Genomic DNA, 26,380 nt, shown 5'->3' with positions numbered 1-26,380 from the left:
CTTCCAGGTATTTCCCCACTGACAATCTGCATCTCTAAAGTAACGATTACTTTGCTATAAATTCGCTTAGAAAAAGTAAGAAATAAACTGGTTCAAGCCTTCACTTTGACTTCACAGATATATGACAATGGAGAAACCACTTAACTTTTTCAAGCCTCAGTTTCATAATCTGTAAAATAAGGATGATGGCGTGTGCCTTGCAAGATAAAAATGAAATAAAGTACAGGACAGGGCTAATGAAATAAGTTTTAGAATTGCAAAATAGAAATCTGAGAAGCGATGGCTTGTGCTGGTGAGTAGAGGGACGAATGCTGTGTGTGCTACTCATGTTTATAAGCAAAGTAAGCTGGATTCCTAATCCCAAATAATCTAAAAATGGTTTGGTTTTAAAATAGAGATTGAATTAGGGTAAAAATATCTAGCCTCAGATCGATGGGAGTGATCCTATAACGTTAAAAATCCATTTCAGATGGAATTGTGGAGTGCCAGCCTGGACCTATAGGAGATCGGGGTCCTCCTGGAATTCCAGGGCAGCCAGGATTGGCAGGAGAAGTTGGAGAGAAAGGTAAGAGAGTAATTTTTAAAAAAATGATGATTGTGCTTGGGCATGTGATATCTGTCTGTGTACTTTTTGGTTTTGGGTGGATGGAGTGTATTCTCCCTTTATTTGGAACTTTCCTCAAACTCCATTTGAGGGTGTGTCTCCCTACCACTCTGCTAGGATTGTCCTGTTGTTGGGATTTTGAGAGACAGCTGTCACCTAGGAGGCAGTAAGAAGACAAAGTCCTGATGTCATTTACTGCCCTTTACTCTCTACATGGCTAACAGGATAAATGCTCAAATTTATGTCTTACTGAGATCTTGCAGTTCAAAGTTTGAGAGTTCTCTTCTCAAGGAAGGCACATCTTTCTTTCAAGCCAAATCACAAGTGTGTAGAATGCTCACCACCCCTCCAAGCCGTGAAAACATAATCAGTGTGAGCAAATATGCTGATGGATCAGCTGTCTCCACCCAGGGCTCTCAATTCGATCTTTATTCTTTTCAAGTTTTTTGCTATAACATCAACACAGGACATATCCTATACCTTCAGAGTCTTGGAAACAATGGGTAATCGCTGCACTAACAGTGCTATCTTAGAGTATAATAAACAGGGAATATTCTAGTATTTTATGTCTTTTAGTACCAGAGGGTAGAACAAATAGGAGGCTGCTCCCCAAGTTTACCCCACTGTATACCATTTCTGTCTTTAGATTGCCCAGAATTTTTGCTCTTCAAAAGTCTAAAACACAAATACTTCATGGAAAACAGTTTCAGCTAAATCTTAGAATTTTGATAGCCACACAAGTTACAGAACCTTAGATGGAGTCATTGGGGTGAGGAGGGATGCCACCTGTTAGTGTCATTTCAATGACTGAATCTTTCTAGTTACCAGGTATTTAGTAATTTCTAAGATGAACTGTTATACGTTTTATGACAGAGCCAATGGTCAGAAGATACTTTGTACTGAGATTTTGTTTATTCGTTTCCTGAACCCTAAGAGAAGCCTCTTTCTTCTTGCATCTTCATACTCCTGCTTGAAAACCATCAGCCTGCCCAGGCTGCAGTGTTAATACCTCTCCGTGTCCACTTCTGGACTCACAAGCAGATACCCACGGAATTCTAGAGCACCCAGGACTTAGCTGGGTTGGTAGCAGATTTGTACTTTTGTGCCTGTGCCACTGATGGGCTGCTGTTCTGGCCCTGTGAAGAACACAAAACGAAGCAGGGTACCTTGCCCAGAGTTCAGGGGGGTGAGGCTGCCTGCATTGGTTCTTCCGCTCCTGACAATGGGCTGGCTGGAGGAGAGTGTGCCACAGCAGCACCTGGGGCTGAGGGAGGGAAATATCTCAATCAGAGCACCAGGGTGGTGAGGACCAGCCTCCATGGCTTCCAAGCATGAACTTCTCCACGTGCACTCTGCCCTTCATTAAACCCGATTTGTGCCTTGAAACCAGATACTTTAAGGTTTAGGACATAGGTCTATCTAAGACACCCTAAGGCCTTTTAGCTTAATTTTGAAAGTAAAGACACAAGATGTTAAAATTTCCAAAGAAAGACATTTCTTTCCATTTTTCTGTGCTGCAGTCTCTCTACTTTTCCACCTCCGTGTCAGGTCAGATATTTGTTCTTGCTCTTGTGGTTTCTTATTTCCAGCCTATTACATGGGTTCAAGTCCAGGAATGACATGTATATATTGTTTGCTAACAAATACTAAATAATGATGGGGAGTTTTAGAGTGAGACAAAATTATAGCCATCAGAACTTTTTAGGCTGATAGGCGAAATTGAGTTCTGGATCACTTTTTAGTGATTCATTGAAAGTGTACAAGTGGTTACCTGGAAAGTGTGCCTGGTGACAGAGACACACAGTAGATTAACAGTTAGAGACATCTGGAACAGAGGATAGGTGACTGAGAAAGCACACGTTTGGCCCTGACTAGTGTGGCTCAGTTGGTTGGGTATAGTCCTGCAAAGCGAAGGATCGCCAGTTTGATTCCCAGTCAGGCCATATGCCCGGGTTGTGGGTTCGGTCCTGGGTTGGGGCACATAAAAGAGGCAACTGATCGATGTTTCTCTCTCACATCAATGTTTCTCTCCCTCTTTCTCCTTCCCCTTCACTCTCTAAAAATAAACAAATAAAATCTTAAAAAAAGAAAACATATTTGAATTCATCACTATTAAAATGACAATCTCCTCTGCCCTTTTCTAGTCTCTCACTACACTGCCAAGACTTCTGTTCATGATACATAAATACCCTTGGTTTTTCCTTTTTTTAGGTCAAAAAGGAGACAGTTGTCTTGTCTGTGACACAACAGGACTTCGTGGACCTCCTGGGCCCCAGGGACCCCCAGGAGAAACAGGTAAGACCTCAAATAGGAAAGGGACCATGTCAGAATTTACCTCAGTGGGTTGGAACCTTCACAGCGCAACATATCTTACTCTGTGAGAGACCTAACTTTCTGCATTCAAAACTAAATCATAATAATGAGAATGTTATGCCATACTTCCAGGATTTGTCCACTTGGTTTAAAATGATCAAGATGGCCTATAAATTCAGTGTCATTAAATGTCCTAAAAATGGATATCCTAAAAAAGGATAGCAACATATGGTTGTCAACTCTGCAAATTTCATTATCTCAAAAGAAGTTAACTGAATGTTTTTCCTTGAAGTGGTCTGGGGAGGGCTGGGGGGCTGGTAGCCATCCCACTTCAGTGTTACTTGCGTGCATTTGGGGTTACTTTTGTCCTTTCTGAGCCCACCTGGAGCATTTTCATTATTACTTTCTTGAGATTCTTCAAACATCATTCATTTTGTGCTTTGAACCTTTATTTTTGCACTTTTGAATCTTGAAAAAAATTTAAAAGCTCTTGAATTATTAGAAAGTGTCTCATCAATAATGTGCTGTATTTTTTTTTTCTCTGTCTCTTCTGAAAGGTTTCCCAGGGCAGCCAGGGGCCAAGGGTGAAAAAGGTTTACCTGGCAGGGATGGTCTGGAAGGAGTGCCTGTAAGTAAGCCTATCTGAGCTCATTCCTTATTAGAAGTTGCCACCAAGCAAACCAACAAAGGTCCATTTTTGCATTTGCGGTACACTTTCTACCTTACTTAGGAGCTGGTAAATATATCTCTTTGTCCAGCAGTCTGGAATTATTCCATGTGTCCTTCCTCACTCATTCACCTGAGAATGAGCAGGACTGTTGGAATCCAGAACCCGCATCTTAACTGCCTTTCTTCTCACTTGGTTAGAAGTTAGTTAGTTACCACTTACCTGTGTCCAGGTGCAGCCAAATGCTGGTGTGTCACCTTCCCACAGGGTCTCTGGGACTTCTTGAAAGAAACGGTGCCACCAAGAGTCACTTCTTAGCAGCTACACTGTTGAGTTGAGTTGTCCTTCTGCACAGTCATTCCTCACTATACAAGATGATCTAAAGACACAGATAAGTTCATGGATAAGTTCAGCACCAACTGTTCCTAGGGAGGAAGGGAGGGAGGAAAACTGACCTGTTTCCTTTTGGAATTTGAAATATTTTATTTCTCCTTCACCTACTTATCACTAACCTCTATTGTAAAGATGCTTTTTCATATCTATAAATGAAATATCTCAATCATGGGGACATGAAACCTTTCAGTTAATCAAAATACTGGCTTCTTAGCTTTTCTACTTCATTTTGAAAGAAGCCATTGAATAGAATAGCAATAACCTTAAATATTGAAGGATATTATTTTATTCCATATAATCTTAAGATCTAAAGCTTTTAACCTTAGGACATTATTCACATATTTTCTTAGTTCTTATAAGTTCTGTAAGCATTAACCAGTTTCTACAATTACTTTCAATCCCTTTTTCCTTTCCTTTTCTTTTGTCATAAATAGAACCTCAAATCTGTAGCATTATTCTTTTCTGTTGTAGCTCTTTAACATTTGTATTTTTAAAAAATATTACTGGATGCTTCTATACAGGCAGATCAGGGCAAAAACGAGTTTAAATGGGAATGAAACAGCTAAAATTCAGCATTGACTTTCTTCTTTCGAAATTAGATCCTGAGATCCTGCTTTCCAGAACTTCCCTGGGCCTGGGAAGATAAGTTAGAAGTTGCAATTGTTTAGAATATTTTTAAATGAATTATAAGTTCACAGAACTGGGAAGCCCTGACTGTGGTGGTGATCAAAGACAGAAGAACTTTGAAGGAGCAAGAAAGGATGCTTTTACCCTCTGGACGCAGTCTTTATCAACGTGGCTTTTCGGGAATGCTTCCTGCTACCACTGTTCCTAAATCCTAGTCCAGACACCCATTTCTCCAGCTTCAAATCTAATAAAAACGGATAAAGAGGAAAGGGATGAGAGAAAAGGATGGTTGGGTAGAAGCATGATAAAGAAGAAAGTAAAGAAAACATACAACAAAAATTTTAATTGCCATGCTTTCTCCATTAAGAGCTGCTTTCTGTAGATGGAAAAAGGTCAAAATTGTCTAAATGTCTAAAAATGTCTAAAAATAAGTAAATACTTTAATTGAGAAGATACTAATTTCCCTTTTATTTGAAGCTTTATAAAGCTCTAGGTTTAACTAGCTCAGAAGTGTGGTTCTCGTATTTCGAGAGGTATCCAGGAGCCTGTGGAGCATAGCTGAAAGTAGATTAAAATGAAAAAGCGAAGTGCGCTGATTTTTCATTTGATTTAGGTAGCAGTTCTGCGACATGTTCCTTTGAAAGCTGAGTGTTTGATTTTGGGAAAGAAGGACAGATCACAAGAGTCTGATTCCTGACCGATGCTGAAGCCCAAGTTGCCTGGGCAGGTTCTGTGGTTGTCGAGAGTGGATAATTGAAACGAACTCCTGCCAGCTTTTCCCACAGTGGCAGCCCTTTTAGAAGCAGACCATGTAGTTGTTGGATCTTCTCTGATTTGTGTAGTCAACGCTAAATTTTCAAGGTAGTATTTGATTCCTCAGTATTTATCTTAGGGGATGTGGATCAAAAGACCTTTGAATTGTTTCGGATTAGGAAGTTCTATGGCAGAGTACCTCCATTAGATATCATAAGGTCATAAATGTACATTTTCAAAAAAAAATCTAGATTTGTCCCCTGAATGATAGCCAACAAAGTCATCGTTATTAAAATAAGAAATTATATTTTCTCACCCTATGCTCACAGTATTAGAAAACTTTATACTTCCAGTCTGTGAATAATTACCATAAGATAATGTAATGATGCCTCCAGGTTGAGAAAAATATACATTGGTAGTAATTCCTTACACTGGTATTTATTTTTTATTAGTGAGTATGGCCAGTTCAACTTATGCTTCCCCCAAAATCTCCCTAGTTGCAGACGTTGAGGACACAAAGAAAGAAAGCCTTGGTCCTGTCCTCAAAGCCCTAAAAGGCTAACATAAAGCCAGATGTACAAGCAGAAGTTCTTAATAAACAAAGCAATTTTTATAATGAAAACTACATGCTACGCCATGGATATATGGGCGAAAGCAGCCTGGACCTATCAGGAAAGGCTTCACAGAGGAATCTAATTTTAGCTGAGATTTAAAGATGCATAGGAGCTAATAGTAACCAAAGGGGAAAAGCTACAGAATACAATACCTGTCAACTAAAGAGTGAATTTTCCTTTACCTTCTGCTAAACTTTCTGGCAGGTGGCTGGTAGAGATAACATGTTGCCATTCTTGGGACAAGAGCAAGTAGTTTGGGTGTCTTCTCCCTTTCTCAGGTAGATCTGAGCGAAGTGTCCTTTGTCGTAAGGGGCCAGCTCCAGCCAGATGCATTTTCCTAGGAGAACTTTCTGCCATGATAGAAGTGTTCCCTGTTTGGACTGTTCAATTTGGTAGCCACTGATCAGTGGTGGCTACTGAGTCTGTGAAATGTGACTAGTGTGACTAAGGAGCTGACGTTTTAATATTATTTAATTTAAATTTTTAAATAGTATTGGACAGTGCAGGCTTGTTGCTGACTCTTTTGGCTCCTGGAAGCGTGCTGGATGGTGCTGGTTCTGCGTCTGAGGCAGTGTAACTATGCCGGGTTTGGTATAGAATGAACAGCTGCTCCCATTCCTTTGCTGACATTCAGCTGTTAGGAAGCAATATGGACAGGAAGATAATTCAGCCCCATTTAGGTTAGTCCCACACTGACAACTTGTTTGGCTTGAGCAGGCCTCAAGACCCCTGCAAGCCTCATCTTCACATTTGTGTGATAGATAGCTTTATTAGATTACAGCTAATTCTTCAGTGCTCATGTGGCGTGAGGCTAAAGAACAGTCTTTGCATCCAGAAATAAGCACTTTCTGAAGGTATTATCTTGGATATATTACCAGATATCTTTGAGTATTTGTTCCTTCATCTTCTAAATGGTGCTTTCAATATTTTCTCTGCAGAGTTGGAGATGATATACCAATGAGTGGGACACATAGTAGGCACGTGATAAATAATAGCCATTTCTTTAATCTAAGGATTGTGTGTATATTGGTATGTCTTTTGTCTTCCAATTCCTTTCTTTGAGAAGTACATATCACATATCCACACAAAGGTGTGCGTATGTGTGTGATTCACCTGTGTCCAACTACCACTGGAGAGGGAGCTTACAAAAAAGATTTCAAATTAAATGAATTATGCAAGAATGTAAATTCTGCCAAGTCAGCAGGGAAGCTGAAGAGATTTCTTTCTCAGGCCTAAGAGAATAAGTAAGGGAGACAATTATTTGAAACCTTGGCTGTTTTCCTTATGAACCCCAATTCTCAAAGTGGCTGGAGGAGAAACCCTCTATAGGTGTGGGCATTCCTTTCAGATTAAACTTTCCAGAGAATAAAAAATGTTCTAGTGTTTGTCTCTTGGGAAAGTCAACTGTTCTGCTGACTGCTTAAAGTAATTTTAGAGTTGGCCCCAGGCTCACTTCCCAGAGTTTCCTGTCTCCCTAGTGCCCTGGAAATCCTTATCTCTTCCGGAATTTGGAGTGTAAGCATAAAAGGAAACCTGTACAATTTCAGTCATGACTAGACTTAGAGAAAACATGGCTCTTCCCAGCCCTCGTTGACTTCACCATCTGTGCCTTGAAGCCATTTCTCTAGTTTATGAAAGTTACACATTCAGTGCCTTCCAACAGTTGCTAAAAGGATCTTGTGGATGTTTAACAGTTGTAAGGGACAAGAGAGTTATCTAAGAATCATTCTACAAGCCAGGTAGCCGATGCCATGCCATGATTCCCCCTGTTCTAGTCCAGTCTCTGTTTCGAATACTTAAGAAGATAATGTTTGTAAGGTGTTTTTACAAAAGTGAGGTCAGATCAGGGCTTTGTCGCAGGGCTATTGGATAGCTCCTAGTAAATGAATGAGGAGAGCTAAACACAGTCTCATTTTTCAAGGAGGCGTCTTCTTGTTCTCATTGCTGACTGTGCATCAGTCATGCTGGTTTGCTCTGTGGGTGAAACGTTTTCAGTGGTGTCATAAAATTTTGTCCTTGTAGGGCCCTCAAGGTACACCAGGGCTGATGGGCCACCCAGGAGCCAAGGGAGAGCCTGGCGACATTTACTTTGACATTCAACTCAAAGGTGACAAGGGAGACCCAGGTTTTCCAGGACAGCCCGGTATGCCTGGCAGAGCAGGGACTCCCGGAAGAGATGGCCATCCAGGTCTGCCTGGCCCCAAAGGCTCCCCGGTATGTGTATTTCCAGACTTTGAACATGCACTTTACAAACGGGCACACAAAGAACAAAGAAATGAGTAATTTTTCACTTAAATGGGAATTGTTATTTTTACTTAGATGATAATTGTTATAAATGAACTTGTTTCATGGTTCATGGGCAAACTTACGTGTATAAACGTATGCTAATGGTGCTGATGTTGTAAACCTATGCTAATGGTGTTGACTTGGTTATTATATGATAATGGGCCAGTGTCTTCTGATGTATTGGGGGGGAACTGAAAAGACTTTCTTATGTCAGAAGAGTGGCACAATTTCAAGTTAATGGCGCTCAAGTCATACTTTAAAAGTATATTCCAGATATAAATATCTCAATCTTTGAAGTGTCTTTTTATGTAAGATAAGGGGGGGAAGATGACTGCTCAGCTTAGAGAAAAAACTGCTGATTTCATTTATTAACTACAAGTTGACCTTTGTAGGGGGTTACAGTAAATAAATAGCGTAAGCCAGTTAAACCCTGGTACTTATTTACTCCGGAGCGTGGAAAAATGTGACATGGACAGGATTGTTGGCATGTGTGCTGATAACGTTTCTTTTCCTGTTTTCACTTCAGGGCTCAATAGGATTAAAAGGAGACCGTGGCCCCCCCGGAGGAGTTGGATTTCCTGGCAGTCGTGGTGACATCGGCCCTCCTGGACCTCCAGGATATGGCCCAGTTGGCCCTGTGGGTGACAAAGGACAAGCGGGCTTTCCGGGAAGCCCTGGATCCCCAGGCCAGCCAGGTGAGGCCTAAGGGTGCAGCACAAAGATGCACAAGGGTTGTGGGCTCAGTGATGTGAGGCTGAGGGTTTGGTTTCAGTTCTTCTAGTCGTGACGTAGGCGAGTCCTTCTTTCGTCTCTTTGTACCTTCATTTGTTTGTATGTAAAATGCTCCAGGTACTCTGTAGGATCTGGCTGAAAAGAATTTAAATAGATTGATGATTTTTTAAATAATATATAGCACATACCAGCTAAAGTCAACCTTTTCTTCGGAAGTGATTCCAACATAAGCCCATTTTTTTCGTATCCATTTTATGCGTTTCCCCCATGTGCTGTCCATTTTGGCTTCTGGGTATCCCATACAATGTACTCTTCATGTCTCCCTTGATGAGCTCCCTGCCTGTTGACTAATTCTCCCATAGCGTCAACTTCACTATTGATATTTAATTGTATGTTGCTTTCAGTCATTTGCTGACTGTTGTTTTCTTTGATGGTGTATGCCAAACACTGTGCTAAGTGGTGATCAGAGAGTGATAATGAGACAGACTTGGCCCTGCGCTCCTGAGCTCACTGTCCAGGCTTTGGCAGAGAATGTGGAGAAAGGATCATGTGAGGGTGTCCCACAGGTATTCTCCGTTACAACCTTATTATCAGTGACAAAAGTGCACAAGGGGAAGCCCCAGGCCTGGCACACAGTAAGGTCCCAATAAGTCATTAGTTGAATATGATTCAGGGTATAAATGGAACACTCATATCTTTCTCTAGAAAACCCTGAATAAGAAGAATAGATGCCAGGAATGGCTTGGGCATAGAGGAGAAAAGGAAGTGTGTGTTCCTAAGACGTGTTTTAAAAGCTGTAAAAAAGTAAATGAAAGGAATTTGGGTAATTAAAATTGTGTTACTAATAAATGTTGAAAAACATATTAACTAAGTAGCTGGATAATTAAAACATCCAACAAGAACTCTGTAGGAGCAATCACCCTAGGGCCTTCTTTCTCACAGATTTGCCGATTCTGTCACCAGTCATATATCTAGTCCAAGTTTTATCAACTCCTGTGCCTGCTGAGAACTATTATTTCCTTATTAAGACATAGTATAAAATTCGTAAGTACTCTCGTGCAGGAAATATTAATTAGTCTTTGACGGAAGTCCAAGTTTAGCATCCTAATGTATCTATTATAATAATTCTCACTGTTTGTGAGAAGCTTGACTATTTAGCACCAAGTTATTATTTCACTGATAATTGTTCTCTGTTTAGCAAGAAATGTCTCTTTTTTCACTCCTTTGGTAGGAGGGAAATACTGGGTTTGATTTAGAATCCCAGTCTTAGAAAAGAGACCTCTGATCTCTTCAGCCCTTGATTCCAAAATCAACATACTAAGTGTTCTTTCTACTTTTGGCGCCTGAAGGCTTGCAAAGTTATAAAAAGGAATCAGACCTTCTTCTTGGCCAGAAACTGTCAGAAAAACTAGCTGGGGCACGTACAGATATGCCCTGGCAGGATGAGGAAGAAGGTTCCTGAAGGAAGCGTTGTTGACAGTACTGTTGATCTTTGTCCACATTCTGTAGAGTTTCTTACCCACCCAGACCCCGTCAGCTTTTGGATTAGAAACCTAACCTTCTTTGATTTGCCAGAACTGTTTACTTTGGTGATCATAAAAGCCTCATTTGCAGGGGGAGGACTGATAGCAAATATGTGTTGGGATCAGTTGATAGGCATTTCCCACAATCTGCAGCTGAAGAATATGTTGGCCATTACGGGAGACCCTACATTATCTTGAATTTTTACAAGGTTTATGAAAAGGCAATACACACATTTCTGGGGATGAGGCCTTTGGTCCTTTTTTAACAGCTAAATCCTGCCACCCAGAGGATCTCTTAGGCACAAACGTCCTGGGGGCTGGGCTGGCACCTCCCAGCTTGTGCTGATCGAGACAGCATGCAACTGTCCAGCTGTATGGTTACCACTAATGCATAATCGCCCGTTAAGCATGTTGTGGAGACAATTTACGAGCAGATGGACATAATTGAGGCTGGTCTCAAAGCAACTCAGAATTAGTACTGGCTGAGAAATGGAGAGAGAATAGTAAGTGTTTTGCCTTTTTGAGACAAGACTGATTAAGAAATTACCCAGGGTCAGTTCACCTTGTCATGGTAGAATTTTCAGCTTTTCATGACTCTTATTTTGAACCTTTAAGGAATTCTTCCATCAAACCAACCTAGGTCACTTTGGAAATGATTTTTTGCAGTGGGGGGGAATACCATGAAGGATTCTAGAAAAGTAGAGGGAGAGAACGAAGGTGTGCAGATGAAGGTGTCTAACAGGTACACAAAGTACACTCAGAGAATATGAGGCTGTGCCTCACAATATGTCCTTGATCTTTTTTTCCCAGGTCCCAGGGGTGAAACAGGAAGAGTCGTGCCTTTACCTGGTCCCCCTGGAGCAGATGGACTTCCGGGTTCCCCAGGTTTCCAAGGACCCCAAGGTACTTTTAGAGTTCTACTTCACCTGGAGATAGAATTGGAACATTCTCAGGTTTTTCTCATACTGGCCATTGGTCTTGTCCACAACAGGTGACCGAGGTTTCCCTGGGGCCCCGGGAAGGCCTGGCGTCCCAGGAGAGAGGGGTGCTGTTGGCCAGCCGGGAATTGGCTTTCCAGGACCTCCAGGCCCCAAAGGTAAGCCAGCAGGACAAGGCCAACCATGAGTGGGCCCCAATGGGGTCTTCGTGTCCTGGCTGATCAGCAGCAACAACTGTGATCTCTCTGTTCATCATTACTTGAATCTTATGAGAATAAGAGGCAATAAGCATGAATGTACTATGTGAGTTAGTGACCGTGCAGTTAAGGGAAGGTTTGCCAACAAGGATGCATGGTGTGGAGGATCGCGATTTCAGTCACCAAGGCCATTGGTGAAATGATGCCTGCCAGCAGAGTGTTTTGGTTAGCAAAGAGTTGGAACATTAGAGGACTGGAAGCTGCCCCGGAAACTGGTAGATGCTGCATCTGTTTAAACCCACCCTGAGAGAGTTCTCTGTCATCGGTGAAGGAAATATACAGCCAGCCAGAGTCTACACCAGACTGGGGTTGGCAGTCAGAGGGAAGGTCAAGGGGAAGGTGTGGGAGAGTGAGGAGCAGGCTTCATCCTTGGGGGCAAGCCCTCTATACTGTGGGGTTGGCATCCCCACAGGGCGCTGACATTTAAGAACCAGTACTTCTTTCTGCAAATTGTAAGGAAATAAAGAGGACAATTTCACCCTTTTCTATTCCTTTCTTACTTGACTAGTCCTCCAGGTAGACCCTGATATATAGACTTGCCTTTACAAACATGGTCTAGGATTGCGAAGGCACGCTGATTGACAATGGATCATCTCTTTCCCATTTGGGTGGCATCCCGACCCCAGTTTTATCAGCCACTTGTTCAGTTTAGAGACTTCTCCTGTCTCCTGTCTTCTTATCTAGAGGTATGGATCACACCCACTGTCAAGGTTACGGGCCTTCATGCTTGGAGGACAGGAGACAGCGGCCTGTTTCCTCCAGCAACCATGTGCTACCTGCCCGCGCACATGGCCACTTCTGTCAGGGAAGGAGGCCCTTGGTGACTCTCCAAGTTCCTGGAGGACAATGCGTAGGCCTTCTGCATGTTCATGATCCCCACTATATTCCATATGAGAGCCATACCATTGCCATCATGACAGGATAAAGGTCTCCTTAATTAGAGGCCCTTAACTCGCATCTCATGAAGTTGCTTGGAGATGCAGATGCTGGTGGGCAGTTAGGTCCAGTCTCTGTCAGAGCCCCTCGGCCCAACAGCCCCGCAGCAGGTCTCATTCAGGTTTGTGCTTCTGCAGACTTACAAATGACTGCGTGTCATGGACCTTCACATTCCACAGGGAGGATGTAAACCAGAGTCTTTTAGACTTCACTGCACAGCCACCTGAAAGCCCGTCCGAACCTTTGGGTTGGGACCCGGAGTCTAAATGTCACTACGTGCCTCCAGTGTGGTGCAGCCTTAGTTGAGAACCAATGGTCTGAAGCTACACTTCTTAAACTTCAACATATCCACGAGTCATGAGGGGTCTTGTGAAAGTGGGGGTCAGCTTCCATAGATCAGTGTTCCTGACCCATGGCCACACTCCGAGTAGTAAGAGCCTAAAGTGCCATTCGTAGTCTGTTCACGCCAGGGAGTTTGTTTTTTTATCGGGGGAAGTAGAACAGGAAAGAAAATTTCAAAGGAAGTAGAAGAAGAGGATGGGATGGGTGTTGGTGTGAGAGACAAAGAGGAGGGGGCTTTAGGCACTGAGAGTGGTCCATGGCACACGAGCTGCTCCAGGTGGCACTGGTGGCCATGACCCGGATGGTCTCATCTGCTTCCTACAACCACCTTGATAGGGCTTCCTTTCTGGGACACCTCAGATCAGTTCAAGTTACTTTTGAGCAAGTGTAAAAGAAGTGAAGAAAGTAGGAAATAGCATTATTACATTATTATTTTGTTTCTTCAAAATAGGTGTGGATGGTTTACCTGGAGATGCGGGACTTCCTGGGAGTCCAGGTCGCCCGGGATCTAATGGCTTACCTGGCAGCCCAGGTAGGCCCGGCCAGAAGGTGGGTACAGAGTATTTTCTGGATTGCTGTGTCCTCCATTCATTGTGATTAATTGGACACATAAAATGCAGCTTAGTAATCTCAAAGGATATGTGGGATCAGCGTGTTTTGTTTTTTTAATGAAATAAGCATAGAATAGAAAATACCAAAGTACATAGCACATGGTAGTAAATGTTTTAGGGAGAATCATTTGTTTCAGTTTTATGAATATGTTCTTGCTTGTGTGTGTACTGGATCTCAAAGTACAATGTCTGTCATATTGAGAGTGGCAGAAGAAAGCTGTTTGAAAGCCACTGTCCCATAAGATACACCAGCCCCCCAGGAGGGTCTAGCATAGGGTTTCTCAGCCTCTATGCTATTGACTTGCTGGTCCAGTGATTCTTTGTGGTGGGAGCTTCCTTGAACACTGGGGGTCCTTGGCAGCCTCCTCCGTGACCTCTAACCATAGATACTGAAGGAGCACACCATACCTACCCCCATTTATGACCATCAGAAATATCTCTGGATGTTACTAAATGTCATCCAGGGGGACAAAATGGCCCTGGTTGGGAGCCCCTGGGCTCGTGTGACTTCAGGACTCTCTTTGCCCTCAGACATCTCTCTGCTCACTTGCCGATAGTTGAAATTCTGCTCAGGAAGCGTAGGTGACTGTTGGTTAGAGCCTTTCCTATTCTGATTATAAGGAAAGGAAGTGAAATTGCCAAAAGGCATCAGTCCTAAACAGGAGAAAGGGCCAAGGGCAATCTCTGGCCCACAGAACTAGGCTGGCCTGTTTTCTTTCTGTTGGGGAGGGTAGGTAAAGCTCTGGGGGATCTGGCAGGTGTAGCGGAGGCAGCTGTGCCTCAGTGACCCCAGGCTCCTTCCTGGGAAACACCTAAGTTCATTATGTCCCTACTCTTTGTGGCTAAGACAAAAGAGAAGCCTTCGGAAATCTGTCATTATACAACATTCCTAACCTGTGCTTGATTTGAAAAATTAACAGTGGTGGCAGGTGGATCCCCTTAAACATGTGAGGCTCATGAGTTAGTAAACTCCAAATGGACTTGGAACTAAAGATTTGGTTCATGACTTAAAATATTGTGCTGTCTCAAAAATCCCTTGCATTAAGTTTCTGCTGTTTTGCAAATTTCCTGCTGGGATGTGTAGAGAAGTCGCCAATGCCCCCTCCTGTCCACAGAGCACTCATCCGGAAGTTGTCACCTACAGGGGACACCAGAGGGGCACTGTGATGGATATAATGTCCACCTGCTACTTCAAACAGCCGATGTCAGTGCCTACATTGGGGCTGTTTGGAAAGCTCTCTCAGGCCCTCAAGATACTTTCTCTAATTATCTGTATTTGTCGAAGCCCTTCAACTCATGAAATAGTCTTAAATGTTTAATTTGATGTGAAAGCCTTCAGTGAAGCAAATACAACATAAATAGTGTCCTGCTCAAGTCCTGGGACTTTTCCACTTAAGAAAATAACAATTAGCATTTTGTCCATTATTTAGCGTCACCTCTTCACAGACACATGGCGGCAGAGTTAGGGGGCCGGGGACCTGGGTGGAAACCCTGCCTTCGTGACCTTGGACAAGTCATTCAACCATAGGGAGTCTTGATTCTCCTCCTTTGTAAAGTGACAATAATAAAAATTGCCTACTTTTTTGGCTTGTAGTGAGATTGAAAGGAAATGGTAAGTGTGAGGAAGCTTTGCAAACTGAGGATTGGACAGATGTTAGTAAATGCATCACAATATCAGTTAACAGTCTGCACTTACACTCTTCTCTTCTCTTGGCTTGATAAAATCATGACCTTCACTGGTCAACTTGCTTTTTTGTGCTTTGGGGACTTCCAGGGAGAGCCTGGAATTGGCCTGCCAGGACCCAAAGGATTGCCAGGTCTTCCAGGCATTCCCGGCACACCTGGGGAGAAGGGAAACATCGGAGGACCAGGCATTCCTGGAGAGCATGGAGCAGTCGGGCCCCCTGGCCTTCAGGGAATCAGAGGTAACTTCTTACAGATAAATCTAGACTGTGGCAAAGACAGGGTCTGTTTATTTTGTGTCCCCAGAGCACCCATTAGGTTCTCAGTAAGTATTTGGTGAATGATGAAAATCCTAGAAGGCCTAGAGCATGTGGTTTTCTGTTGTTGTGGCTTATTTATTGTGTAAGTGGATAGCATATGCTGTGAAACCCGCTGTGGTCGCCATGCAGCTTATTCACAATTTCTTCCCCATCCAGGTGACCCAGGACCTCCTGGATTACCAGGTCCCAAAGGAGCTCCGGGAGTTCCTGGAGTTGGTCCCCCTGGAGTGATGGGCCCTCCTGGAAGACAGGGACCACCTGGGTCATCAGGTGATGTGACATTCTTGCAGAATCATTTCTTCCCTAAATCATATTTATAATGGGATAGGAGCTGATGCTGGAGTCTCCATGAAGGGGAGATTAGCAGAATCTGTGACTACAAAGGGAAAATGTAAATTCTGTTTTGTGGAAATAAGTTTGATTGTTTGCTTAAATGTAGCTGCAGGTGTCTTTCTTTTCCTTTCACTGGGTTTGGTTTGCCTGCCAATCCCCTTTACTGTAGAGACAATAACTTTTTCAAATTCAAAATGATTGGTGTGCATATCTTATCTTTTCAGAGAAGGGTTAATTGAGTTGCCAATAACTTAAACTGAGAAGCTTCATTTGCCTTTAATAATCATTCTAGAACTGAGACAGTGATGGTGGTATATGGCAAGACAATCAGTGAAAAGCACTTGAAGGGAAGCTAGTCTTAGGTCCACACACTGCGGAGAGACTGGGCGGTGCTTAGAATGGTAGTTGCTGACTACTGATGGCAAAAAGGAGGGACTCTTTCTTAGGACATTGTTTATGTATTGACTGCCTCAGTGGCCCCAAACACCGCTATCTGGGAAGGTGACAGCTGTCTCAACCCCCCGGCGTGGGCAGGTTCACATACTTTCTGCAAAAAGTAACAGTAAAACCCAGTGAAAGGCACTGTGGGCCACTCTAAATTCTGTTAACAGTTATTTGCTCTTCACCCACTTTCAGGTCCTCCTGGAGTGAAAGGAGAGAAAGGCTTCCCCGGATTTCCAGGCTTGGACATGCCGGGCCCCAAAGGAGATAAAGGGAGTCAAGGGCTTCCCGGCCTCCAGGGACAGTCAGGGCTGCCTGGTCTTCCTGGACAGCAGGGGGCACCAGGACTTCCTGGGTTTCAAGGTAAATGATTTGTGAACTCTTGCTGAGGCGACACCTTGCCTTGTCTTGTTCATGATCCTTAGCATCTGCTATAAGTGTTCACAGTCCTTCCATCTGGCCGCAGGTCCCAAGGGAGAGATGGGCGTCATGGGGACTCCGGGGCAGCCTGGCTCTCCAGGACCCGCGGGTGTGCCAGGATTGCCGGGTGAAAAAGGTAGGGACCTGGTTAACTCCAGGAAAGCCTGTCTTATGTCTGTTTCTCAGTACCTCTTGGAAAAATGTCTAATGTTTGTCGGTCACATTTCATTCCAAGAGGCAAAGGAAAGAAGTTTAGAAGATCAAGCAAGGATCTGGAAGATTTCTCTTCCAGTAGGAATTCATTGTGCACAGTGAGTGTGCAATTGAAGACTGTGTTTTGCCAATCAATCAGAGAGAAGACAGGTTTCAGGTTTTCCTTATTGGCACAGTTGAGATTCTTTTTTTTTTTTTTATTTTTTTTTTTTTTTTTGAGAAATGGTAGAATCTTCAGTCATGCAAGTTCACAGGAATGGAACGCTTAGAATTACATCAACAAACTGGGCAAATTTATAAGCCTTAATCTTTATTTCTTGTCATTTAAAGTCCAAAATAATTTTTTTTTAAAGAAATTGACTTTGAATGTGAGACATGAAAATGGTGGCTTGTTTAGTAGAACAGTAAAATTCCCATTCGATTTATTTTGTATAGAATTGAGATGAGAAGCACCATGAACAGGAGCGATAAAGGTATTTAAGAAGGAGAGGAAAATCTAAATTATTTAAACTAATAAGCAAATTCACATATATTACAATTGTTAGCAAATAATGAATTCTAAAAAATGGCTTCATTGTTCATTTACCTGGAGTCAGATTCTTCTAGGTAACTCAGACGTTTACTATTTAATGCCATTTTCGGACAGTCTAGTAGTTGTTTATGCTTTCTTTATCAGATGTTTCTACTAGCCAAAAAGAATGCCACACTTTTTCAGTGCCTCTAGGGCACTTGGCCACATCACACTACACGCCTTCTCTTTCCTCTACAGGGGACCATGGCTTCCCAGGCTCCTCAGGACCCAGGGGAGACCCTGGCTCAAAGGGGGAGAAAGGAGATATCGGTCTCCCTGGACAGCCTGGGTCCGTGGACACACTGCACATGGGCAGCATGAAGGGTCAGAAGGGAGAACAAGGAGAAAAAGGTAACCTGGAGGAGGATTTTAACACTGGACATAGAACGACTTGTCTAATCAGTGTTTTGGTCCTCCATGCATAATATCAGACCAACCTGTTTCTGCTACACTGCCCTATTTTAAGTAGACAGAGGTCATCATTATATTTGTGTGTGTGTATGTAGGACAAACTGGACCAAGTGGTGATAAAGGAGCTCGAGGAGACCCTGGAACTCCAGGAGTGCCTGGAAAGGACGGCCAAGCGGGGCAACCTGGCCAGCCAGGTATGAAGTGGAGTTCAAGTTCACCATCATGGCAGGAGCTCATGCTGAGAAAATGTTAACCAGCACGTTTCATAGGTATCAACCTGTTTGGTTTTTCACTTTATTATTCTAGGACCTAAAGGTGATCCAGGCATAAGCGGAACCCCAGGTGCTCCAGGACTTCCTGGACCAAAAGGATCGGTTGGTGGAATGGGCCGGCCAGGTACATTGGATTTAGAAAAGGAGTCTTCTCTCTAGCACATGCACATGCATTGCTGTGGGACAAGTCTGCAGAGTGAGACCCACTGCACTGAGGACATAATCCAGGCAGATGTGTCTTTTACACAAATGCACATCTTCAATGTTTTATGGTCTCTTGCTTAGGGATGGATAGCATTTGGCTGACACGATGATCACTGCTAAAAAGCAAAAATCATAGCTGAATAACAAAACGTGGACTGTACACCATCACCTTTCAGTGATCTGCAAGTGGTTATCCAGCTGGCTCTTATCTCCCCAGGGGATGTTTATAGTTTTATTCAGTTTTGTCAGCACAAGAAGCTAATGCCTCTGAAGTCCTCCGATATTTTTAGCTCAGCAGAATTCTTTGGGCCCCTCTGCCCCAGTCTCCTGAATTGGCCTCAGCACTTGGCCGTCAGTATTTGCCGCAGTGACACCAACCAGAGAGGAGGCATGTGAAAGAAGGCAGAGAGGTCTGGACTCTGGGTTGGTCTGGGTGCTAATCCTTCTCAGAACTCGCCTAGGGAAGGGGAAGTCGACAGGAAGCATCCAGGTTCCTGGTTACACTTACTTATAAGTAGGTTTGACTACCCACATACATACATTACGAAACCAAGTGCACATGTACTCTTTATGGCCTGCTTCAAGCGCCTCTGATTCGTTTGGATTATGAGAGCTGATTGTAGAATATAGAACATAAAAACCATTTCTTACATTGTTGTGAAAGTAAATATGCTAAGCAGTTAATGTATTTTCTCTCCTTTATGAAACGCTTGTCTTTGGAAGATAGGAGAGATGTTTTCTCATGTGGCTTCAATGAGACTTGGGTGACTAGGCTCTGCCAGGATGACTTGCAGAGGAATAAATGAAGGGATACGTGTTTTTTTTACCTTACTCTTGGCTGGCTGTCAGAGTGCTTTTTTATTTTTTAGATTTTATTTTTTTCAGAGAGAGGGAAGGGGAGGGAGAAAGAGAGGAAGAGAAATATCAAACCCGGAACCCAGGCATGTGCCCTGACTGAGAATTGAACTCTCAACCTTTTGGTCTGTGGGATGATGGCCAACCAACTGAGCCACACCAGTCAGGGCAACGTGCTTTATTATTTTTAATATTAGCACCTGCTCATCACACATTTAAGTTTCAATTGTCTGTGTTTTTAGGAGTACCTGGAGAGAAAGGTGTGCCTGGAGTCCCTGGCTTGCAGGGGATCCCTGGATCACCTGGAGAGAAAGGAACAAAAGGGGAGAAAGGGCAGGCAGGCCAACCTGGCATTGGAATTCCTGGACTACCTGGGGCAAAGGTAACAGTGCTCTGCACGGAAACCTCCCTTCCCATCATCTAAGAGGAAATCCTTCATGGGAAAGTTTTAGGAAGTATCTCAGCACATTAAATGAATCATAACATAGAACAGTTTCCCTCAATTTATTATAAGTTGCCTTTCCTCTCCACTTCTAGTCACAACACCATCCCAAGGTAAAAATCTGGAAGCTCGTTGAGAGGCTAAGGCAACAAATTGTCCCTGCAGAAAAAAAAGAGGGGGAGAGTGAAGAGGAACATGCAAAGTAGACACAGACAATTGGCTCTTTTGCTCTGGGTTTTCAGTTTTTCCTGTTTTCAGAGATGGACTTTGATTCTTTCCTCAGAAAGCTGGAAATGAACTCTGCAATGCCATATTTATTGCCCCTAAATGCATAGGATTATTCAGAAAGCATCTACAGACATGTGTTCAAGGACAGATACAAAAATAATGGGTCTGGTTTTTACTTACAGGGAGATCAAGGCATTGCAGGTTTTCCAGGAAGTCCTGGAGAGAAGGGAGAAAAAGGAAGCAGTGGGCTCCCAGGCATGCCTGGGTCTCCGGGCCCCAAAGGAGCACCAGGAACTGTTGGCTATCCAGGTAGGCTCGCTGGAGCCTTCCCCTAAGCTTGGGGTTCAAGAAAGAAAAACACAAAGTCCTGGGCATTCTGGTATTTTGTTTTTTCCTTTAGGAAGCCCTGGGTTGCCTGGAGGAAAAGGTGACAGAGGCCCTCCGGGACTGGATGGCATTCCTGGTGCCAAAGGAGAACCAGGTAGAGACCGCTTTTTAGAACACAGACTGGGGCTCGTGGAAAATGAGCCAAGGTGGTGACTTAAGGATATGGGACATCAAAGTTTCCAGGGAGCTACCCTCACAAATGGCGAGTGGCGGGCCCAGGATGTCGCTGGGCGACCTCTCTATAACCAGAGGTCTGTCAGGCCCACCTCTTCGCTTTTCTGATGAATGACTGAGCCTGGGGGGCTTTACAGGCCTTATTCAAGGTCTGCCACCAGTTAGGAACTAGAACCAAAGTCTCTGGACTGGTTTTATAGCTCGTTCCAATTGGTTCTATAAGGAGTTTTACATGGGTTTGCCGGGGAGTTTGATGTACTTTCTCTCCACTCTTACCAGCATTTTGGGATTAGAGAGCAGTGTTGTTGTTAGTGTGGACGGATGTCAGGAGTAAACTTGGGGACACCAGATATGCTTAGGAGTGTAGCATTTTTCATGCAGACCAGGGTGCTGTGAGAAGTTCCATGCCTAACTGACATGACATTTCTCCTTGAGGTCTTCCTGGGCAGCCTGGCCCAACGGGCCCAGCCGGCCAGAAAGGGGAACCCGGCAGTGATGGAATTCCAGGGTCGGCAGGAGAGAAGGGCGAACCAGGTATGTCCAGCTGCCATTCCCTTCCGGAATAAGACTTTTCCCTGGAGTGAACAATCTCCCAGAGACTTACAGATTGGACCAAGTGCCTGGAGCTGAGTACAAAGGGACACCTATGCCATTTGTTCTTGTAGCCATTTAAACACCAGTGTGGACAAGTGGAGCAGGCTTGGATGAGAAAAAGAAAAAGGGGAAAAGGGGGTTATTTATTTCACAAACTCTTAAAGGAAATCTGTCCTTGAAACTGCTTCAGCTCTCAGTGGTGAGTGAAAGGGGCACACATAAAGATCCCAGACCACTGCTTTCTCTGCCTGGTGTTACCCGCTTCAGGGAAACAGTCCTGAGAAAGTCTGCCGTTTCCCGAATCTGCTCCTGTCACTGATGGTGGGGTGGGAGGCGGGGGTAGGGGGCAGGGTGCAACTTGGTCAAAAGTGCTAGCTGCAAGTTTGGAGGATAACAGTTGCATACATCCTTGTATGTAGCAAGAGGTTACCCTGGGTCACGGGGATGGAAGGAGAAAAATGTCGCTGGGGAGGCCATCAAGGCATTTATTACTGTTAGTGTTGGCCTCTTTTTTTAAGTTCATTTTTTCATTCTATACACTGTATGCTTACATTATGTACATTCATTTTCCTATAAAAAGAATTCTTAAAAAATGCTTCCACAGCTCCTTCCTCCCACTGTTATCTTCCCTGAAGCCTATTACTCACACTTGTGGGCTACCTGGTGTCTGCTTCCCCGAATGTCTCTGCCTCTCCGTGCCTCCCTTGAGAATAGGTATTTGTTGGACGGTCATCTGAGAAAAGCCAATTTGTGAGTCTCTAGTAGCAGGAAATAAGTACTCATTTGTACAGATTGTTTTTGCTAAATGCCTTAATGGTTCTGAGCTGAAAGGTACTTAGGAAAAAAGTAGTAAATTATATGAATCCAGTCAAGAGTATCTTAGGACAACTACAGGAATATAATTTTACTCGCAAGGTGCAATTAACTAATTTTTGTGTTCTGCAAATGGCATAGGGTATTGGTACAAAGAATTAGTACTGCTTTGTACTGTAGCTGCATATCAACTGTTTTAGAGAAGATGAACACTGCTTCTCACCCTCATCTTACAGGTCTACCCGCAAGAGGATTCCCCGGGTTTCCAGGGTCCAAAGGAGAGAAAGGTAACATTTGCTAAATGTGATCTTTTTCTACGCACCAGTGTTGCACACAGTGCCTGCAGAACAGGATAAGCAGCTTCAAGGAAGCAATTGGACATGGATGATAGATACTGGGTTTGGGACAGTCTAACTGACATGTTTCCTGGCCCATGAGAAACCACTGTACAGGGCACATTTTGGAGTCATTGCCTTGTGAAAAGCAGGGAAGAGTCACAGTGAGGGGGTCTTTGATTATTTTCGGTGATGACCCTGTCTCCTTTTTTTCTAATCACCTTCAAATAATCCTAGAATTTTTGTATTTTATTGGCAAGTACTGGGTAATATGTTTAAAACTAAACATGCAGGGTGTTTTTCATAGAAGTTCTTACTTAAAAAATCTTTTAAGACAATTGTATTTCCACTGACATACAATAAAGTGCACATATTTAAAATGTGTGATTTAATGTCTTGATATATGTATACACCCTTGAAAAAATCACTGCATCCAATATAGTTAACATACCCATCACCCCAAAGCTTTCCTGTTCCTGCGTTGCTTTGTCATCCTCCCTCCTGCCTCTTCCTGGCCCCAGCCAACCATTGATCTGCTTTTCAGTGCTGTAGATTAGTTTGCATTTTCTAGAATTTTACATAAATGGAATCCTACAGTATTTTACTTTTTAGTCTGATTTCTTTCACACAGAATAATTAGTTTGCAATTCATCTGTGTTGTTGCTTGTGTCAATAGATTTTTTTTTCATCTTACTGAATGGTGTTCTATGGTGAGGGTATAATGTGTTTTGTTTATCCATTCTGCTATTGGTGGAACAAGCCTTTAATTTTAGCAATGCTATTGCTTGAGGGCTTATCTAAGCATTTACTCAAATGCCTTTGCCATAGAACACTTCATTTAACAGGTGTAAAGAATGATAGTCAAGACTGACAAAAGAAGACTAAAAGAATGCACCCCCACCAAACCAGCATTGCAAGATACGCTGAAGGGACTGCTTTAAGAAGATGAAGAAAAAGAGTGAGAGAGAGAGGAACACAGGCACTAAGGGGGGGAATGGCAATGAATAGGTACCTATCAATAATAACCTTAAACGCAAATGGATTAAATGCCCCAATTAAAAAAAAAAACATAGAGTAGCTGAATGGATAAGCAACATGACCTGCACATATGCTGCCTACAGGAAACACACTTCAGAACAAAAGCCCTGCACAGACTGAAAGTAAAGGGATGGAAAAAAATGTTGCAAGCAAATCGACAAGGGAAAAAAAGCTGGGGTAGCAATACTTATATCAGACAAAATAGATTTCAAAACAAAGGCCATAAAAAGAGACACAGAAAGACACTTTATGCTACTCAAGGGAAGAATCCATCAAGAAGACATAAACATTGTAAACATATGCACCCAACATAGGAGCACCCAAATACATAAGGAAAATTTTGGAGGACGTGAAGAAAGATACAGAAAGCAACACCCTTATAGTAGGGGGTTTTAACACCCCACTTTCAACAATGGACAGATCTTCCAAACAAAACATCAACAAGGATATTGTGGAACTGAATGACTCATTAGATCAAATGGTCTTAACTGATTTTATATATATATATATATAAATATATATATATAATGACCTTTCATTCCAAAGAAGCAAAATACACATTCTTTTCAAATGCACATGGAACATTTTCAAAGATAGACCACATGATAGGACACAAAACGAAACTCAAAAAAATCAAGAAAATTGAAATCAGGCCCAGCTTTCTCTCAGACCACAAGAGCTTGAAACTAGAAACCAACCTCGGAAAAAAAACAACATTCAAACTCATGGAGACTGAATAGCATGCTATTAAACTATAAATGGGTTAATAATGAGATCAAGGAAGAAATGTTTCTGGAAACAAATGAAAATGAACACAAAGCAGTACAAAGCCTATGGGACACAGTGAAGGCAGTCCTGAGAGGGAAGTTCAGAGCAAATCAGGCCTACCTAAAAAAGATAGAAACATTTCAAATAAACAACCTAACCCTCCACCTATAAGAACTGGAGGAACAACAACAAACCAAGCTCACAGCGAGTAGAAGGAAGGAAATAACCAAGAGCAGAGCAGAATTAAATGACGTAGAAACTAAAAGAATAATTCAAGGATCAATAAATCCAGGAGCTGGTTCTTTGAAAAGATAAACAAAATCCACAAGCCTTTAAGCAAACTCATCAAGAGAAAAAGAGGGAGGACCCAAATAAATAAAATTAGAAATGAAAGAGGAGAGGTTACAACTGATACCACAGAAATGCAAAGGATTGTCAGAAATTACTATGAACAATTATATGCCAAGAAATTTGAAAACCTGGGTGAAATGGACAAATTTCTAGAAATATATCATCTTCCAAAACTGAATCAAGAAGAAGCAGAAAACCTGAACAGATTGATCACATCTGATGAAATTGAAGCAGTTATTAAAAAACACTTGGCACACAAAAGCCCTGGACTGGATTGTTTCACAGAAGAATTTTACAAAACATTTCAGGAAGAGCTAACCCCTGTCCTCAGACTATTACAAAATATCCAAGAAGAGGGAAGATGCCCAAACTCTTTATCTGATGCCTGCATCATTCTAATCCCACAACCAGATAAAGACACAGTAAAGAAAGAAAACTACAGGCCAATATTGCTGATGAATATAGATGTTAAAATTCTCAACAAAATATTGGCAAACTGCACCCAGCAATACATTAAAAAGATGAAGTGGGGTTCATCCCAGGGATGCAAGAGTGATAAAAAGTCACAAATCAATAAATGTAATATATCACATAAGCAAAAGGAAAGACCAAAATTACATATCATATAAATAGATGAGGAAAAAGCATTTGATAAGGTACAGTACCCATTTATGATAAAAACACTCAGCAAAGAGGGAGTAGAGGGGGCATATCTCAATGTAATAAGTGCCATATATGAGAAAACTACACCCAACATCATACTCCATGGGCCAAACCTAAAATCTTTTCCACTAAAATCAGGAATAAGACAAGGGTGTCTGCTTTCACCACTTCTATTCAACATAGTATTGGAAGTTCTAGGCACAGTGATCAGACAAGAAAAAGAAATAAAAGGGATCCAAATTCAAAAGGAGGAAGTAAAACTGTCATTGTTTGCAGATGACATGATAGTGTACCTAGAAAACCCCATCAGCTCCACAAAAAAACTACTCGACCTAATAAGTGAATTTGGCAAAACAGCGGATACAAAGTCAATGTTCAGAAATTGAAGGCATTTTTGTACACCTAGAATGAAATATCAGAAACAGAAGTTAGGGGAAAAAACTCTTTTAATAGCAAGAAGAAAATTACCTAGGAATGAATCTAACCAAGGAGATAAAAGACCTGTACTCAGAAAACTGCAGAACACTGAAGAAAGAAATTAAGGGAGATATAAATAAATGGAAGCATATACTGTGTTCATGGATTGGAAGAATTAACATTAAAATGTCCATAGTACCCAAAGCAATTTATAGATTCAGTGCCATTTGTTTTAAAATACTAATGACATATTTCACAGATATAGAACAAACATTTCAAAAATTTTTATTGAACCATATACAACCCCAAATAGCCTCAGTAATTTTGAGAAAGAAGAACAAAGTAGGAGGGATCACAATACCTGATATCCAACTATTTTACAAGGCCACTGTAATCAAAACAGTCTGGTACTCGCCTAAGAACAGACACATAGGTCAATGGGACAGAATAGAGAGCCTAGAAAGAAACCCATGTCAACAAATATTTGACAGAGGGGACAGGAGCATAAAATGGAGTAAAAATAGCCTGTGAAACAAATGGTATTAGGAGATCTGGACAACTACATGCAAAAAAAATGAAATTTGACCACCAGCTTATACCATACACAAAAATAAACTCAAGGTGGATTAAAGACTTATAAAATATAAGTCATCACACCATAGAAGCCCTAGAGGAGAGCATAGGCAGGAAAATTTCAGATATTCCACATTCCACAGAGCAATATTTTCACCAGTATGTTTCCCAGAGCAAGGGATATAAAGGAAAGAATAAGCAGATGGGACTACATAAAATAAAAAAGCTTCTGCATGGGTAAAGAAAATATCAGCAAAATGAGAAAGGAATCAACTGTA

General features: G+C 42.3%; 1 protein-coding gene across 1 annotated transcript in view; it reads left to right on the top strand.

Moving 5' to 3' along the window:
- Window positions 1-26,380, top strand: part of COL4A1 (collagen type IV alpha 1 chain) — a 148,813-nt gene that overhangs the window by 103,330 nt on the left and 19,103 nt on the right. The window contains exons 22-41 of the mRNA XM_054574394.1: window positions 470-565; window positions 2,816-2,899; window positions 3,475-3,545; window positions 7,994-8,185; window positions 8,784-8,952; window positions 11,323-11,415; window positions 11,504-11,608; window positions 13,437-13,534; window positions 15,371-15,521; window positions 15,756-15,869; window positions 16,569-16,736; window positions 16,840-16,929; window positions 17,776-17,928; window positions 18,084-18,182; window positions 18,295-18,384; window positions 19,562-19,701; window positions 20,172-20,298; window positions 20,390-20,470; window positions 20,986-21,084; window positions 22,194-22,244. Coding sequence (XP_054430369.1) covers window positions 470-565; window positions 2,816-2,899; window positions 3,475-3,545; window positions 7,994-8,185; window positions 8,784-8,952; window positions 11,323-11,415; window positions 11,504-11,608; window positions 13,437-13,534; window positions 15,371-15,521; window positions 15,756-15,869; window positions 16,569-16,736; window positions 16,840-16,929; window positions 17,776-17,928; window positions 18,084-18,182; window positions 18,295-18,384; window positions 19,562-19,701; window positions 20,172-20,298; window positions 20,390-20,470; window positions 20,986-21,084; window positions 22,194-22,244 — 2,271 coding nt within the window. The remainder of the gene's footprint in view (window positions 1-469; window positions 566-2,815; window positions 2,900-3,474; window positions 3,546-7,993; window positions 8,186-8,783; window positions 8,953-11,322; window positions 11,416-11,503; window positions 11,609-13,436; window positions 13,535-15,370; window positions 15,522-15,755; window positions 15,870-16,568; window positions 16,737-16,839; window positions 16,930-17,775; window positions 17,929-18,083; window positions 18,183-18,294; window positions 18,385-19,561; window positions 19,702-20,171; window positions 20,299-20,389; window positions 20,471-20,985; window positions 21,085-22,193; window positions 22,245-26,380) is intronic.

The sequence above is a fragment of the Pteronotus mesoamericanus genome, unplaced genomic scaffold, assembly GCF_021234165.1.
Source record: "Pteronotus mesoamericanus isolate MK-2021 breed Mesoamerican mustached bat unplaced genomic scaffold, CSHL_Meso_final contig_26, whole genome shotgun sequence".
Classification (NCBI taxonomy): domain Eukaryota; kingdom Metazoa; phylum Chordata; class Mammalia; order Chiroptera; family Mormoopidae; genus Pteronotus; species Pteronotus mesoamericanus.
The sequence above is the reverse complement of the archived record's forward strand: the minus strand, read 5'-3'. Positions and strand labels throughout refer to the sequence as shown.